The 18,459-nt window shown below is 38.5% G+C and overlaps 1 protein-coding gene across 1 annotated transcript in view; it reads right to left on the minus strand.

The window, feature by feature from the left end:
• The window catches only part of GADL1 (GAD like acidic amino acid decarboxylase 1), a 167,566-nt gene that overhangs the window by 118,993 nt on the left and 30,114 nt on the right, over nt 1-18,459 (minus strand). Inside the window, exons 2-6 of the mRNA XM_017854110.1 lie at nt 14,798-14,970; nt 10,227-10,353; nt 7,928-8,018; nt 4,070-4,176; nt 3,222-3,337 (exon numbers count right to left, since the gene is read on the minus strand). Coding sequence (XP_017709599.1) covers nt 3,222-3,337; nt 4,070-4,176; nt 7,928-8,018; nt 10,227-10,353; nt 14,798-14,970 — 614 coding nt within the window. The remainder of the gene's footprint in view (nt 1-3,221; nt 3,338-4,069; nt 4,177-7,927; nt 8,019-10,226; nt 10,354-14,797; nt 14,971-18,459) is intronic.

The following is an 18,459-nucleotide window of genomic DNA, read 5'->3' on the forward strand; positions in this document are numbered from 1 at the left end:
TTAGGGTGCAAAATTTAGAGGCATGACCCTGAGACATACCCTAGATACCTACCTCACTTGCCTCTCCCAGCCCAAGCCCTGCTAGAGAGGAGCTAGGCCATTGATTACTGGCCTGGGAGGTAAGAGTTTCTTTTTCACCCTAGCTTTTTAGTGGCAAATCATGATCACTACTTTATGCTAATTCCAGAAGTGATCTGAAATATACAGGAACTTTACAAACCTGGGATTTCTATACACCCATGGAATTTATATCAAAGTGCAAACCAAGTCATAGATTTATTACTTTTATTTCTCCAAAAGTTCCCTTCTCTTAGATTCCCATTTAGCACTAAAGAGGCAACTTTGGATATACGGACAGTGCAGAGGTTTTTGTCGTGATCTTGCAGGTCTCTATCAATAGTAGAATTACAATAAAAGCCTAACGCATGCAAAAACACCTTCAGTGGTGGGTACATATATTCTGCACTTGACAGTGCAAGATGGAGATGGGGTAATTTGGGGTAGCACAAAAACTGGAAAAGACCACCTAATAGAACAGTGCTGGGCCATGGACCAAACCCCTAAAAGGAAATAAGGCAGATATAGCAAAAAGACTAACGCAGAGTTTAAGACTGTTTAGTAAACACAAGCTTCTTTAATTCTTTAATGAAATAGATTGGTTTGTTGTAATAAGTAGTAAAGATAGTCAATCAAATATGAATTAAAATAGTGCAAATGCTATAATCTGACTCTTCGAGAGAGCAGGGAAAGGAATGAGCTGCAAAGTAGTGTTTCAACCAATGGAGTGAAAATACAAATTCAAGGCTACAGTGTGCTCGAAGTGATGTAATTTTCCTGTGGAATTCACACCTAGTTCTTGGTTTTTCTGGCTCTAACTTCTGCTGGCATGTTAGCCAAGGCATATATTTTGCCTCTATTTGGAAAATTTTTAAAAACCACTTAGTTCTAGTTTCACAACTATGTAACGTTTCACTTTCTTTTCACTCCCAATTCACAAGCCCCACCTGTTACTGATCTTTCCCAGGCATCATCTTTATTCTAGGCTTCCACATAATATCTTTCCCTTTTCCATGGTAATTATTCCAGAAGAACTCCAGCAAGTTTTAAACCAAATGAAGACTGAAAAAGGCAAAAGTAAAAAACCTGAGCTGATAACCAGGGCGCTATTTAATCAGCTTTCCCACGCTTGGAAATAGCAGTTTGAATGCAGAAGAGACTCTGCATTTATGATCCACTGAGGTCCCTCACATTGAAATATCCAGGGCTGAAGCATGGAGAAGGAAACTGTTCCATAATAATCCCAAATAATCAAGTACTTTTTTCCAGCTGTCCACATTACCAAACATTCTTCTCTTGGTACAGAATGTCTCATGAACAAGAGCCTCGAATGGCTGAGTTAAGAATCTCAGGCTAGATGATTCCTCCCAGTTGCCTCCCATCACTCAACTCCCACTTTGCACTTAGTGCTGAAAGAACCAGAGCAAAAGTCAGACAGGGCAAGAGGAAAACATGAGAGTGGTCATATTTTCTCCTACTGAGGAGAAATTAGTGCACAATTGGTCCTTTTGCAATAATAAACTAACTTTTGTATTTAGAAGAAAATGATAGATACAGGAGAGCCCAGCTGGAAATAACAAACTCTCAGTTTTTTATTTTGCCCACTTGATGTTAGTGGCAGGATACCTGGTGTTATCTCAGAAGGTAAGAAGCTAAACTTATTCTGCCAAGAACCTGGGTGATGAAGCAGTGGTAGAATAGACAGAGGCATCCACTGCAGTCACACAAGAACAGGAAAGGGAAAAAGTCTCTTCCATATAAAGGATGCACTTAAGCTGTGCCATCTACTTCTGCCCACCTTGTTGTAGCTGGATCATTCTCCTAGTAACAATTATATTGAATATTTTAAAAAAATCTATTATGTCCCAGATGCTACTTTACATGCAATTACTCATTTAACATTTGCCAAAACTCGCTAATCAGCAACTGCTGCGTGGTTGCTGGATTGTTCTAATGGTTCCAGTGGTACTCTGTTCCATGTATGCAAATCCTCTGCCTGGTGACTTTACGGCCAGTCTCCCCATGAGGTGGGGTCTTTCTTCCCACATCTTGGATCTGGGCTCACAGACGGGACTTGGCCAAGAAAATGAGGCAGAAGTAACAATGGCCAGTTCTGAGCCTAAGACTCAAGAGTCCTGATGTGTTGCCATGCCCTTTTATACCTGCACCATTGCCATGAGGACACACCTAGACTGACCTGGAGAATGAGAGACATATGGAGCAGAGAGGCATCACTGGAATCATCCAGGCTGAGCCACTCATAGATGGGCCATCAGCCAGCCCAACCCCTAGACGTGGAAGGGGGCCCAGCCAAGAGCAGCAAATTTGCCCAGCTATCTTGAGACTTACAAGTGATAATATATAGTTATGGAATGATAACGGTATATTTGGGGTGATTTGTTGGTTATAAGAGCTAAGCGATAAACTTATTTTTACAAATTTAGGAAACTGAGGCATAGAGAAATTAACTCACTCAAGGTTACTCAGATAGTAAGTGGCAGAGGCAGGGACTGAATCCAGGCAGCCTAACTCAAAGCCAATGCACTTATCCACCATCTGACCTACTTGCGTAGAGAGTAAAATATAAGAGATTGACAACTGTGGCAAAATCTCTCTCTCTCTACTCGCGCTCGCGCTCGCTCGCGCTCTCTCTCTCTCTCTCTCTCTCTCTCTCTCTCTCTCTCTCTCTCTCTCTCTCTCTGTCTCTCTCTCTCTGTCTCTCTCTCTCTGTGTGTGTTTTCGTTGTTACTGTATATCTTCCTTTTCCCTGGAAAAGTAAGATACACATCCCTTATATTACCCAATCAAAGCAATCATTTTACAAGGAAATGTGAGTAGAAGACATAGCTGAAATCCATCGTGTTCATCTAAATACTGACAAATAAGACACTCAAAAGAGATTCACAGAGATAGCACTTTCAAATTAAATATTCTTAAAATGTTTTTACAGACTATACACTTTAAATAAAGGTAATTACACAAAATTGGACCAAGCATTGCAACATCAAACTCCTTAGAATTTACTTTGGAATGAAATACTATGTTATACTGTAGCATATCAGTCACATAGGTATAGGACAAAATCACATCAGGAGTCCTCAAACAAGCCCTCTTAAATATACATTCTCAGAAAATCTATATTCAACACAAAAAATAATTTTTACCTCTGCAGATGTGAAAAGGATTAATCTTGGTGAACCAGACAGCCCCTTTTCCTTAATATCAGGACAATATTTGTATCTAGCTAAATTCATTGCATACATATTGGACACTGAGCCACCTGCAAAAACAAAATTAAAATGACATATTTGTAGCACGAAGTTGTAGCTCACAAAATGCTGAATACAGTGGAAAGCATGGATGGCCATGGCTGCCCTAGTCTAATGAAAAATCACTGTGAAAAGCACATGAGCAGCGACCTCCCTGCTCCCATTTCTCTGAAGATTTTATTGCATACCCTAATCTCTAATTCCAGAACTTTCATTCTTAGAAAAAAAGATAAATTTTGGTTTATTCTCATGACAGGGTTTTTTTCAAACCAAAAGTCTCAGTCTGTCGGCTCTGGACTTAGGGTCAGTACCTAGGTCTCCATAGTTAATATTCTTTCTGTCACCTAATCAATAAAATTGAAATAATATTTGTTGGTCTCTGGCTCCAAAAACGGACTACAGGATAAACAAATGTAATTCAGAAATCCTCTCAAGTAAAATTTGATTTTAAAATTTAGAGGACTTATAGCCTTTCCAAACTTCCAGAAGTAGATCGATTCGTTTGTGTTAGATATGAACCCTAAATTGTAGGCATCTCATTCATGAAGTATGTATGTCACTTACTTAGCATTAATACAAAATGTGATCACTCTGGAGAAAGGCATAAGCTAGATTCTTAGCAAGTAGAATTATTAATATCCAACTTTTGGTCTTGTATAAATCTGCAAGGAGTTGTTCCTCATATAGGTAAATTTTTATGTGTTTGTATTGGAAGATTGATATCAATAACTAATTGTACTCACCTGGGTTAAATATTCCATCCCCTTCTTTCCAGCCAATAAATTCAATCATTTTCTTCAGAACCGCTTCTTCCACTAACAGAAACACTGGGGACACCTCATACGTATAACTAGATGGATATAAAAAACACTTCACTTCTATGACTGGAGTCAAAACATTCCTTTGGTGTCCCAAGAAATGCACACAGAGTTGTATTAAACCAAGCGGCTGCTGAAGTGTAAGCAGTCTTTGGAAATTTATCCATTGAAAATAGAGAATTACTCCCTTAGTGACAGCACTAGTCATGGTTAAATGCCAATAGCTTGTGGCCTTAGGGATCTGCAAGCTGCTGCAGCAGTCTTACTTTCTAGAAAAACCTCAATTCCATGAGGAGAGATAAAGGCAAGGCAATGCATTTGCATCCTATGTATTAGCCATGGGCAGTGGCCATTTCACTCTTTGGATGCTTGGAATACTGCCGTGGATGCTGTTGATAGTCAAAGAAAATTCATTGTCATAGTAACCAGGTTTTATCAGATGACTACCGTGGGTATGCTAACAGTCCCCTCGAGATATTCTAAGTGGAGACTACTCCACCTGAACCAGGGTTTTCTCTACACTCTCTGTCTGTATAAATGAGGAGTGTTCTGTGAGACATCTCTTATGTGATAATTTTACTGCAAAGCACTACCCAAATCCCTTGTCAGTGAAGGATTGGTTGCTCCGGGCTGGAACGCTGTTGTCTCAGAGCATTGCTGTTTTAGCCCCTTTAGAGATTGCCTCAGCTGCAGGGAGCTACCTCCTCCAGGGTAACACCCCTTCTTGTGATGGTCTACACCTGATGACTACTGAGATGTAAAGGCCTGGCTGTCTGGGCCCAACTGCAGACCACTCTTGAAGGGCCACTGTAGTTCCAGAGATCTCCGAGCATCAGCCAAGATTGCCATGGAGGCTGCATGGCAACTTGCGAACTATCCCTGCCCTTTCTTGCATCCTCCTCCTCCTCCCCAGGTCACTCATGTTGATCCCAAGGGTACTCCTTAATAAACATCCCACTCACTAAACACCATCTAGAGCAGCATTCCTGGGAACCCACACTGCAACAGTCACCATGCCTTGTTTGGTAATGTTTGAGTATTTTCTCTCTCCAGACAACTTGAGGGTGACTACATATCTATGATCTCCTTCTCAATTAAGGGATTACATTAAATTGTATCTGAATAAATGTGTACTCTAAATGTGTAAGCAGACACATTTAGATTTATAGTCATATAATTTAATGCAATTATTTTAACATCTGGAAAGGAAAACTTTGGGATTGAGGCATAAAAGTTGGTCATCTATGTATCACCTACTATTTATCACCTACGTATGTGTGAAGAACTCTACAGATATTATGCCATCTTACAAATATAGATTCGGCCAGGTGAGGTGGCTCACACCTGTAATCACAGCACTTTGGGAGTCCGAGGCGGGTGGATCATGAGGTCAGGAGTTCAAGACCAGCCTGGTCAAGATGGTGAAACCCCATCTCTACTAAAACTACAAAAATTAGCCACACATGGTGGCGGGGGCCTGTAATCCCAGCTACTCAGGAGACTGAGGCAGATAATCATTTGAACCTGGGAGGCAGAGGTGGCAGTAAGCCGAGATCGTGCCACTGCACTCCAGTCTGGGCAACAGAGCAAGACTCTGTCTCAAAAAAAAAAAAAAAAAATAGATTGTTTTTCAACCATGTTATGAAACCAGTGTACATACACCAAAAGTATGAAAAAAACATATATTTATGTTGAACCTACAAATATATATAAAAGTTATTCACTTGTTCATAATAAAAGTATTAAGCCTGTCTTTGAAAACTGGCTCAATTATAAACCTAGGATTCAGCCTGGAGGTGGAGGGGAAGACAAGATAGAACACACTCGTGGGCTGGCATATTTTGAGTGGATGGTTTAGCTTAGCAGCAATTTAACACTTCTTTAATCTGAAATATTTAGAGATTTTTGAACTTAGATGAAGAGTTAGAAAACCTGGCACATACAAGAAAAGATTGAGAAAGGTATGTAATTTTACTGTCTCTTCTGACTTACCCTCACTGTAACTGATTGTAACCTGGTATCTGCTCTCATCACTGCAACAAAACATCCCTAAAGTTGCCAGAGGCGTCCATGTAGCTAATCCGGCGGACGCTGTTTAGGCTCTTAGTTGAATATTCAACAACATGTGACACTACACTCTCCTCATGGCTGCCATAGCTAGCCTTTTGGTTTTTTGTTTCTATTCTCACCATTATAAGCTGACCCTGTTCTTCCTAACCATTAAATGTTAGATGTCCTCAATGCCCAGTCATGAGCCCTCTTCTCGCCCCACTCTATACTCTGTCCCCTGGGCAGTGGTTCTTTATCTTGGCTTCTCATTGAAATCATTTGTTGAACTTTGTAAATATATCAACGCATGAGGCACAGCCACAGAAATTCAGATTTAATTGGCCTGGGTTGGCACCCAGGTATCAATACATTTTTATAAAATTCTCAAGTGATTCTCATGAATAGTCAGGGTGTTGAATCACTGACATAGGAAATCTCATCCACGTCCACCATTTCAATTACCATCATTTCACTGATAATTCTTAAATTTATACCTTTCATATAGACATCAGAATTCCAGGCCCATATATTTCTCAGCTTAGTTCCCATGTATTCTCGGGTATTTTAAAGTCACTGCAAAGTCAAATGCCCACAACTGAAAATGGATTGCTTGCTCTTGCCTCCTTCACCATATACTTGAAAACCAGTTCCCTCTCCCAGTGCTGCTTATTTCTATGAATGATATGACCATGTACTCAGCTACAAAAGCCAGAAACCCAGCTATGAAAGCCAGACATTGTCCCAGAAACCTTCTCCGTCTTACCATTATTTCCAAGATGCGTTTCCCGTCCTTTCTGTTTCATTTTCTGAACTCATTCTTTCCCGCTCTATTCCTACCTCTTCTCTTCAGTCCAAGCTACTTCCCTCTCTCACTTAAGTAATGCCCTCCTAACGGGTCCTCTCCAGCCTATTTATACTTTTAGAGATTTTTTTCAATAAGCAAATGGCACCTAGTGATTTAGAAACCCTCAATGGCTTTTTGTTACATTTAGAATGACTCATAAACATGGTCACCTCTGCCCTGTATGTCTGGCTCCTATCTTTCTCTCTCTTTCTCTAGTCTTATTCTCCACTACAGTCCTTGTAACTCTCTCAGCTATACCCACACTGACCTTCCAGTTCATAGAGAATGGCATGCTGTGACCTGCCACAGAGCCTTTATACACATCATTCTGTCTATTTAGAACTCATCCCTCACCGTATTACCCAATAACACTTATCCTTCAGTGCCGACTGTCACCTCTGCAGAGCACACTTTCCTGAGCTTCCAACCAGGAAGAATTGTCCCATTCGTATTAATACTTAGAACACTTTGTGCTTTTCCTTCAGATGAGAGTTTGGATTTTACATGAATTTTTGTGGACCACTTCGATTAGCATTTTTATACCAGATATTATGCTCCATGAGGGCAGAGTCAAGGTTTATTTGTTCAATATGTCTCTCCATCACTTAGCACAGAAAATGGCTTTTCATGCAGGAACAAATAAAAAATTGCCCAATCAATTTTCTCATCTGTTAAGTGGAGATAAAGGCAGTTATTAGCCTTTTCCATCTCATGGTACCTCTATTTAAATCAAACAGCTATTTGAATCTGATAAGTATCGTAAAACTATTCCATTATTTGCGATGGCACTATGCAAAAGAAACCATTAAATAGAAAATTTTGAAATAAAATTTCATCTAAAAAGTCTCTAATCCACATTTGGTGTGAAATTTCTATAGTATGGCACTTACACACTTGGATTCAATGCTTCAGTCATAAATCGGGCCACCAAGGAGTAGTAATCAAGTCCAGCATACAATTGGTTGAAAAATCTTGGGTGGTCTGCAAATTTAAAATGGAGTATTCATCTATGCAGCAATAAAAACAAAAACTGATACAGCATTAACATAAATGAATCTTTCAGAAAATGAAAGCAAACACATGCAGAAGAATTACATATAACGTAATTCCATTTATATGGCATTCAAAATCAACAAAGCTAAGGAGATGGTGGTTAGAATTCTAGGTACTTTGTGGAAAGAATTATGGATTGGGAGGGGACTTCAGAGAGCCTCTGGAGTGCTAGAATTGGTCTATATCTAGATCCAGGTGATGGCTCCACATGCACAGCTATGTACAAATTCATCATGCCAAGCAATTATGATTTGTGCATTTTACTGAATATAAATTATACCCCATTCTAAAAAAAATCCAAAACAGGATCATGTACAATGAAGAACATGTTGAAGACTCATCTCAGAGCCCTTTCTCCTGATCAATGTTTCTAAGTAAAATCTGAGTAGTCTTTTAAGAGCTTTGATTTACTTGCTCCTCTTTTTTACAACCCAGACCCAAACCAGAACCCTTTAAATAATTATTTGAACACTGTTTGTCCAAGGATCACAGGGTACTGCCTTTTTTCTGAAAATATCAATATTAACCTCTCACTTCATATACATTTCACTTACAACAGAGTTCACCCTAGGCTATGGCACTGAGCAGCCTTTTCATTTTTCAGATTGTACCCATGCGACTGGCAGTATGTAGATGGAGTAAGATGTGACTCACTATGCAGCTTATGTACACTTCTGATTCAATTTGCTTCAAATGCAATTGCCTTTAAGAGACAGACAATGTCTTGTTCCAGTTTTAATTTTTTCCCCTCCTATAAAAGGTCTCATAAAAGGTTCTTGGCTTTACACCATGTGAATCATCACACCATACACCCGGCTAACTGGCTTGACATTCTCAATCACAGGAAGCTCAGCGTGACAACAAAGAGGCAGGAGGTCAATTTCTCCATTTGAGTATTTGGGAATCATTTAATTTGGTGACCTCTCATTATAACTTAGAGCATCTAGCTTTAATTTAGTTTAGTTTTTTTTTTTTTCCTCTTTAGGGGTTCAATCAAAACAAGTCTCAAAAGAAAATGTCTTTTCAGCTTAAACATGGAAAACTTCCTCTGATCTCGCAAAAAAAGGAAAACAAACAGGCACTGCTATAAGTAATTTTAATAAGTTTTAGTTCTGTGTTAATTTATGATTGATTTCCATGGTAACATGGAAAATATCCAGTAAACTGAAAAATCGACTGCATTAAATGTCATTCTACACTTTTGACATGCACTGTAATAATAAGATACATATTTCTGCTTTTGAAATGCTAACTGGGTTTCTGATACATACACTAGACTTTCCCAAGGGAATATACTCCAATTATTTTTAGCCAGAATTTTATTACGTTCTTTCCACTAAATTTAGTCCAGTGTCAGAATTTACAAAGTAATGCCTGTATGGTCTTAAGCACTGGATTACCTTTACATTACACTGAGAAATATTTTGAAAGATTATTCTCCCATTTTTGAAACTTGTTCACTGGATGAACAGGATATTAACAGGTAAGTTGGAATGGTGCCTCAGTGTAAGACTGACATCCTATCACTGCATGTAGAAAGTTCACAGTTATGACATCACTGTGAAATAATCTCATCACAAACTTGGAATGTATTCATTTGTCTTATATCCATCTAAGGACTTTTATTTTTTATTTTTATTTTTTGATACTGCCAGATTTGATCAAATAGTTTGGCAGTTACCAACTGCCAAGAGTTAATCAGTGTCTTCCAAATCTATTTCTGTTTATATTAAAGATACCTTTTGAACACTTTTTTTGCATACTCTGGGCCATCAAGACTTAAAATCCCTTAACGAAATACTATTTGCCACTTTGGTCTAATATAAGAAATAAGTAACAGTGATAATATATGATCTCGATTACATATAGTATGTGGGGGTTGGCAAGGAGAAGAGGATGTTTACATACAAACACTAACGCCAACAGTTTTCCTATCAACTTACCTTTGGCCTTGGCAATGAGTCTGGATTAGGGATTAAAGGGACCATTGCAAAAACATCAGAACCACTAATTTTTTAATCCAGATTTCTCATTCCATAAATATCACTATACTCAGCTTTGAGAGGTAAATAAATGTTTTACAAACATAAGAACTTGTCAGAGGTACAGATCAAGGAAGTAAATTAAAGTTCTTACTAGTTTTGACGCTGTAGCGTATGACATCCCGACAGAGTTCCAATAGTCTATGGGGTGGCTCGCCTGAGTCTCTCATCTCCAAATCAAGAAGCTGTTTCAGTTGTTCAGGAGGCCTCCATTCACATACCTGGAGATTCAACCACAGCCCAAATTGAGTATCCACCATAGCCAGGTATTGAGAAGATGTTAGAAACATGGACTCTACCATTACAAAACGTCTGGGCACTGGGAGATTTAAACATGCAACTATAGTTCAGACAAAAGGAACTATGACAGTGATGTAGATGTTGATGGTACTGATTAGGGGTACCATCTTAGATTTGCAAGGTTAAGGCTGATTTCTTAGAGACACTGATATCTAACTTGTTACATAGAATAAGAGGAGAGTGAACCAAGTATAAAGTTTAGGGAGGTTCTAGATGGAAGTGACAGAGGTAATAAAGATCAAAAGTAAAATAAAAGATAAAAAATTCGGATCCTATGGCACATCTGAAAAATCAAGTACATTTGGTATGGTTAGAACATGGATTTTTGAGAAACAGAGTGGAAATAAATAAAACGAATGCTGAGGTAGTTTTCTCTCTGCGTGTACCCTTCCCTATACAGTCTGCTATCAACCTTGCAGTCAGAATGATCCTCCTAAACTTAAGCCATGGCCATTCCTCTACTCAAATACATCTGATGTCTCCCTGTTTCTTTCAAAGTAAAACCTGAGGTCCTTACAAAGACATACAATGATCCTTTTTGATCTGCTTCTCCTGGTTTCATTTTTCCTCTAGTCTCATCTGGGAGTACTTTCCTTCTGGCCGACTCTGCTCCTGCCACCCTGGCCTCCTTGCTGTTCTTAACTACATGAGGGATGTTCCCATACTGGGGTCTCTGCACTGTCTGTGCCCTCTGCCTAGAACGTTTTTCAAAATATCCTCATAACTGAATCCCTCACTTATTTCAAAGCTTAGATCAGAAGTCACTTTCTCAACAACAGCAATCCTGACTCCCTTACCCAAAATTAAAATCTAACCATTACCTCTATCAATCCCCTTTAACCTTTCCTACTCTTCCTTTTTACAAAGCACTTATCATCCTCTAATATACAGTTATTTACTGTATCCTACATAATCTCCATACAAGTAGATCTGTTTTTTTTGCTCACTGATCCCAAGTGACTACCACAGAGTCTGCACATAATACTGCTCAATAAAGATGTGTTGAATAAATGAATGAATATACAGAGATAAACAAGGCTCAGATCATAATGGACTTTACGTGACATATTTACAGAGTTTGGACTTGGCTCTAAGGAAGCCATTTAAATGTGTAGGACAGGGGAATGAAAGAACCATATTTGTGTTTGGGGCAATAGCTTTAGTTGTTATGTGAAGATTCCAAATAAAGTTTGAAATAAGAGTTTGCTGTAATAAACCCAGGCAAGAGAAGGTGATGATCTGGATGAGGGTCAATGCTGTATTAAGTATGTAGTTTTTAGAGATATTTAAAACGCAGAATCACTAGCACTTGGAAATCAGTTAGATTTTGAGGGTGAGATGCATGAGCCAAGGATCATTCCGACGTTTCCAGCTTGGACACAAGATTGGATGGCAGCAATGGGGATAGCAGGAGAAGGATCTGGTTGGGGTGGTGTGGGGATGATGAGGTGTAAGCATGTTTAGGACAAGGCACCTTTAGAATATCCAAAAGTTGTATAGCAGTTGATCTGAGGCTCTTGCAAAAGATCGAGGACAGAGTTCCAGGGATACACTATGATAATATAACAGTAGATGATGTGGCACAGAGAGAACCTACAGCAGAGAAGAGAGGAGCAGAATCTTTCTGGGCATCACCAACACTTACGAATGGACACAGGAAGAGGAACTTGCCTGTACTATGGAGGACATGCCAGAGGGGTAGGGAGACTCCTAAGAGTTTAGTGCTACCATAACCAAGAAGAAAGAATGTTTAGGAAGGAGATGTTCACCACTGTCAAACACTGCTAAGAAGCCGAATTAGATAAAGACTGAAGTGCTCATGGAATTTATCAACAAGGAGGTGTTCTTGGCAAGAGCAGCTTGACTTAGAGAGGTGGGGGCGGAGGCCAGATTGCTTTGAAGTGAGGATGTAGGAGGTGAAGAAATAGAAGGGAGGGAGGGAGTATAGATAATCTCTAAAAAATTTGGCTGTGGAGGGGAGGAGAGACATAGGGAAGTAGCCAGGGAGTGAAAAGACTGGAAGGTTGGGGGAAGCAGAAGGAAATACCAAGTTGTGCAAGTAGTATGAAATTGAACTCTGATGCTATAACCATGACAGGCCAGAGGTAAATTGTAAATGCCTGAGACAATCAAAAGTAATGACTACTGGTGCATTCAACAACATGGATGAATCTCAAATGCATTTTGTTGAGGGTGAACAGCAAGACTCAAAGGCTGCTACAATACAATTCCATCAATATGACATTCTAGAAAAGGCAAGTATCATAGGGAAAGAAAATCAGTGGTTTCAGGGGCTAGAGGAAAGCAGAGAATTGATTAAAGAAGGGCACAGAATAGTTACATAACTATTCTAATAAAGATACAGAACAGTTCCATCATATCGTAGTAATAGTTATGACTTCTGAAACTCATAGAACCACACGCCAAAGGGGTAAATTTTACTGAATGTAAATTACAATTCACTTTTGAAAACTGACTGAAGAATTTTCTACTAATGAAACTAGCAGTGATCATTGCATCAAGCTTGAGTATATGTCTGCAGGCTACTTTTTAATGGTGCTCTGTTGGATCTCAAACAAGGTAGGTTAAGTTAGTGGTATCAAAACTTCACCTCCTTCCCTGAACTCTAGCATAGTTTTCAATCCAACTTCCCGTGGTAGCCTGCACATCTATTACATTGTGGTTGATTTGTGGTTCCTTCATTGACAACTTAGGATCTTAAGACCTTCCATTTCTCATCTTATTAGTCCCCTGTGTGAGCCCATTTTTCCAGGCAAAAAAATGGTCCCCTTGCTGTGTTAAATACATCTTGTCCTTTTGCAATGCTCTTTCCCTTATTGACCTTCCTGCTTTCTTCCTCCAGAAATGAGTACCCTAAACCCAACCTTTCTTCTTCCCCTGCCACTTGCCCTTCACATTCCACATCTGAGCTCAGAGTACCCACTCCTGAGTGAAATCCCAAAAATCTGCTCCAGTCTCAAAGAATTTCTCACATCCTCACTGGAACTCCCACTGCCTTTTCTAATGAAAACATATCCTTCCAATTAGATTATAAATTCTGTTCAGAGCTGGGCCTTTCTATTGTTTTTCTTTGTATTCTCTAGGGCTGAATATAAAGCCTTATTCATAGCTAATACTCGGTTAATATTTAATGACTGAATAAAGGCCAATAAGAAAAAAAAAAACAACCCTGCCAGAAGAGCAGTGTACTCCAAAGTAAAGCAGGTCCAAAGTATTTCACAAGTACAGAGAAGACCAGAAATTATGTAATTATACATATGCTCTCTAGGCAAATACCAAACACCATCAGGATTTTGCCTTGAACATAACTTCCAAATTCATGCATCAATCTATTTTCCTGTTAGTTTTCCCAAAGGCATGTGATCAAAAATTCAGAATAAATATCACCTCACAATTAAAATCTTTTAAAAATGATATTTATTTCTAACTAATATAACTAGAATAAAAATCTCTTCCTCACAACATTTGGTGATAATCTACCTCCAACATGAAAACCAATGTGATAAAGGATAATTCGGTAATTTTAAGAGGCATAGGGAGTAGTTAAGAGTGCAGATTGTAAAGTGAGACTGCCTGGATTTTAGTCCCAGCTCTGATACTTGCGTATAATCTTGGGCAAGGTATTTCTTTCTTTGCCTGACTTTCCTTCCCAGCTCTAAAATGGGGGTAGTAAATAGTATCTGCCTTTTAGTGCTTTTGAAAGGATTAAATACATAAAGAGTAGTCCTTAGAACATAGTAAGTACTCTTAAGAGTAGATGCCATTAGCAGCAGTTCTAGTATCAATTTGAATTGAATTTCAGACTGAATTTGAAATCTACAATCAATAACTGGTACCAGAAAGGAGTCAGGCTTAACCACCTAAGATTTCTAGGCTAAATTCAGACAAGCTCTTGATAAGGACCTTAAGATAAATTTAAAATATTTTCACATCCTTTTCTATCTTTTGCTTGATTTTCATGAGCAACATAAAGAGCATGCACTAGAAAATAGGGAGCAAAGAACATTAGAGTTGCATAAGTCAGATTAGCAGGTTACTTATCTATGTTATTATCTAGGGCAGAGAGTTTCATCTCTGTGCTTCATGGCCTTATGTGATTAAGCTCTAGAGTCTCAGTGAATCTTCCCACAAATGATGACTGGCAGAGGAAGGAGTCAACCCCACAAGGAAAGCAGGAATTGCCTGAAGGACAGAGTACACTTTTATATCTGGACATCCTTTTGAGACAAAGGCATAGAAGAAATATAAACTTGACCTTCCCATTTCCCTTATATTCAACCATACTGATTTGGGGAACATCTATCTTTCCCATTTCTGCAATTTCTTACAGGTTTTAATTTTTACCTTCTCATTGACATCTGTAGCTTTCAAAACCACCTCTTCCATTATTAGCCTACAGGCCTCTTCAACAAATTTTTCTCCAGCTTTTCCATCTGTTGTAGGGCCATTCAGCACAACCCCATCCACAAGAACAGCATTCTTCTTATTTGGAATCATCTCTTGGTGATCAGTAGCTCCTGGAAGCACGCAAACAAATTGTGTTTGAGATATAATCTAATACATCACATAACGAAGCACAGGGGACAAAATGCATCACTATCCCAGCTTCAAATGGCACATCTTTTAATACATGAAGGCATCATTTGAGGTGTTGAGCTGATGATTTCTTATGACACACAATGGTATGATAGAGTTAAGGAAAATTTTACAAAGAAAGCTCACAATTTATGGATTAAGTAAATCTACCTTATTATATATGTTACTCTGTACTGGGCTGAGTTAGTCATGGAGTATATGACCCCTCATTCAGTATAATTTCAGGTCTGATGAGGAAAGGTACCATTCACATACACCAATTCCCATGCTAGATGGTGTCTGAAGTTGGGGAAAAAAATGTTTTCCGTAATTAGAGTTGGTTCACAAAGCACCTATACCCCTAAAAAAGAGTAAATATTCATTGGCGTTCCTCCACATGCATGAATGATTAAGTGATTTCCCTAATCCTTTCCTCAGAGACAGCCATCACTCTACCACAGGAGAGTTTAAGATGGAGGAAGAGGAGTTAAGTATTTGGAGAAAAGGATGAGGAAAAATCACTTCAGATTTTATCTAGAATTAACACCTCCTCTATGCTGTCAGTATCCCCTTAAAATATAAAAAATACAATATAATACAATAGTTGTTTTAACTTTCAGAATCTGGTATCCTATAATTAAGGTAGCAAGCTTTTAGCTTCATTTCCTTGTACAAAGTCCTTTAGCATTTCTGAGCCCTAGAATGAAGCTTTGGGCACAGACAAAGAAAATAGCACCTGTCCTTACACAATTTGTTTCCTTTAAGGAAGAGATAATGCATTTCCAGACTGAAATAACAAATTGAACTTTATAAAGATCCATCGTGTATTTGATGTATCTGAATTATGGAAGCATCTAAGAGGGATCACCGGGTCACCTTTAGCAAAGTGAATATTGAAATCTTCAAAGGCAAAGAGCTAGCTGCTTTCTTCTTGAACTGGCACACATGAATATGTTTCTCCAAATGTATATTCCCTCTTTAGGTGTATGTAGCTGTTAGCCAATTTCTCTATGAACTAGATTACAAAGTTTACACAGAAAGTTCTATTTTCCATTCTTGCAGCATCTTGTTTAGCATCAGGGAGTGTGGAGGAGCCGAAGAAATGTAAATGCAACTCATTTTACTCATTCTTGCAGTCACCTTTCAAACACATGTACAAAAAGATCTTCGTAAACATAAGCCCACGTCTGTTTCATGCACACAGACACATACACCCAGATGCACACACACACTCTTTCTCTTGTAATTTGTTAGGGATACCATATTTTCCCTTTTAAATCATTCCTTAAAAAGCAGCAATATAAACATGTCACTAATCTTAATTGTATGTTTTAATTTTATGTTTAAATGTTCCTCTATATTACAGATACTGCTTTGTCCCTGAAAGCCCGTAATTTTTCAGCCATTTTCTACATAGAGAGTGATAGAGGAAAGAAAGCAGCACAATGGTTTGCTAAGCCTGTATTAAATGACTTTAAACTTTTCAACCTTACAGTTTAAGCACAGGCAAAAGGATGAGACGGAACATGTTCAAGACTGTACATGCCGATCATTGACTAAATGTTAAAAGTCAACATGAAAATCTATATCTGAGAAGAAAGGTTACTGCCTACCCAAAATAGCCCTCCACAAAAATAATTCTGGCAACTCAATCCAGATATTCAACTAATTTCTAGCACAAGCTTTGATTTAATCATATTCTCTTTTTCTAATCAGTGTGTTTCTCCACCTTATAATATATATGTTCATTTAGTTGAAATTTACAGGAACAATTTTACTGCACCTCACACAGTACCTTCTATTTTAAATCCATCTTAAATATTCCAATGGTCTACCAAAATAAAAAATAAAAAATAAAACCCTTCTAAATATATGTATTTCAAACACTTCTACTCTTAGGGCTCTAACAATATTAACATTTATCATACCTTAGACTCCACCTTCTCCTCAAAGTTAAACGTTCTGATAAAATTCTATGGCTTCACAAACACTTTAATTCTGTTATTGGCAAACACAAATGGTGTCTACAAAAGCACCAGAAAAAAATATTACAGGAAGATCCCCCAATTGGGGAAAGATGGAATCTGCAGCAAAGGATCAATCTTTTGTCGTCTCACTGAAAAAGAAGCCATTCAGAGCTCCAATGATGAATGTCAGTTCCAGCCTTCACTTTCACATGAAAGGAAATATCTAACATGGTTTAGAGCCAAATGTTGAAGTCCTAGAATTGAGCTTTTAGATGGAAATGCTCTGCACTTGAAGGTACTTTCCTCTCCTCCCAAATTTTTTAGGCCCTAAAAATAGAGTAAGAAAGAGGGCAATTATTCCAAGAACTCTGGTTATGTGAGTAGGCAGTGCTATTATTAAGCACACAGAAAAAGTTAAGGTTTTTTTTTTTTTTTTAACCTCATTAGTAGGATTTCAAGCTTTTATTACCCAGAGAATAGCAGCAGCTCTATAGCCTGCTCAGTCTTTCTCTTTCTCTCACCCTGTTCTGTGTGTGTGTGTCACACACACACACACACACGGTAAAATAAAAAATGTCAACACCCACTTGTAACCAGAATAGCAGTGAAATTTAAATTATCACTGTCTTCACACCAATGAATTAAAAAAATCCCCATAATTCACACAATTATCTAGGAGAAAATACTATAAAAATCTATACAGAATTGGGTCTAGATTATGTCTTGTCTTTGATAGACACATTTCATTTTTATAGCCAGATGTGAATAATGTGCCTCTTTCTCCCCCAGTCCAGGTCAAAAAAGGCCCTCTGGAGATTCTAGAATAGGTCAAGCTGTGGTCTCCTGAGGGAAGGATATTCAGAATTTTCATTCTAACTGCTAGAGTTTATAGTGGCTCTTAATGAAATCTTTCAATTTGAGGAATCTTCCATGAAGGCTATACCTAGGATATGACTGCTTTTCATCACCCCCACTTTTACCACCTTATTTCAAACTGCCATCAAATGCTAGGGTTACTGCAGTAGCCTCCCAACTAACTACCTTCTTCCACCCTTTCCCCTCATTCTCTGTGGACTATTCTCAACACAGTACCTCCTACATTCCCTTGAAAAGGTAAATCTGATCACATGATGACTCCTCTGCTTAAACCATTCAGTGACTCCTCATCAAAGTGAAAGCTAACATCCTTCTGATAACCTCTAGGGCCCATTTCCTTATTATCTCATGGATCTCAGACCTCATCTCGTTACTGTCCTCCAAGCTCATACAGCTCTACCATCTGTGGTCTTTTCACCATTCTGATTCTTTCCTTAAACATTAGTTTCTCAGGGAGGCCTTCCTTGACCACCTCATACGACGATGCAACCACCTCTCTGCACTACTTTCTCTGCTTTGATTCCAGAGCAGTGACTACGATGGGACATATAATACCTATACAAATTTATATATATATATATATATATA

The sequence above is a fragment of the Rhinopithecus bieti genome, unplaced genomic scaffold (genome assembly GCF_001698545.2).
Source record: "Rhinopithecus bieti isolate Rb0 unplaced genomic scaffold, ASM169854v2 scaffold_37987, whole genome shotgun sequence".
Lineage (NCBI taxonomy): Eukaryota > Metazoa > Chordata > Mammalia > Primates > Cercopithecidae > Rhinopithecus > Rhinopithecus bieti.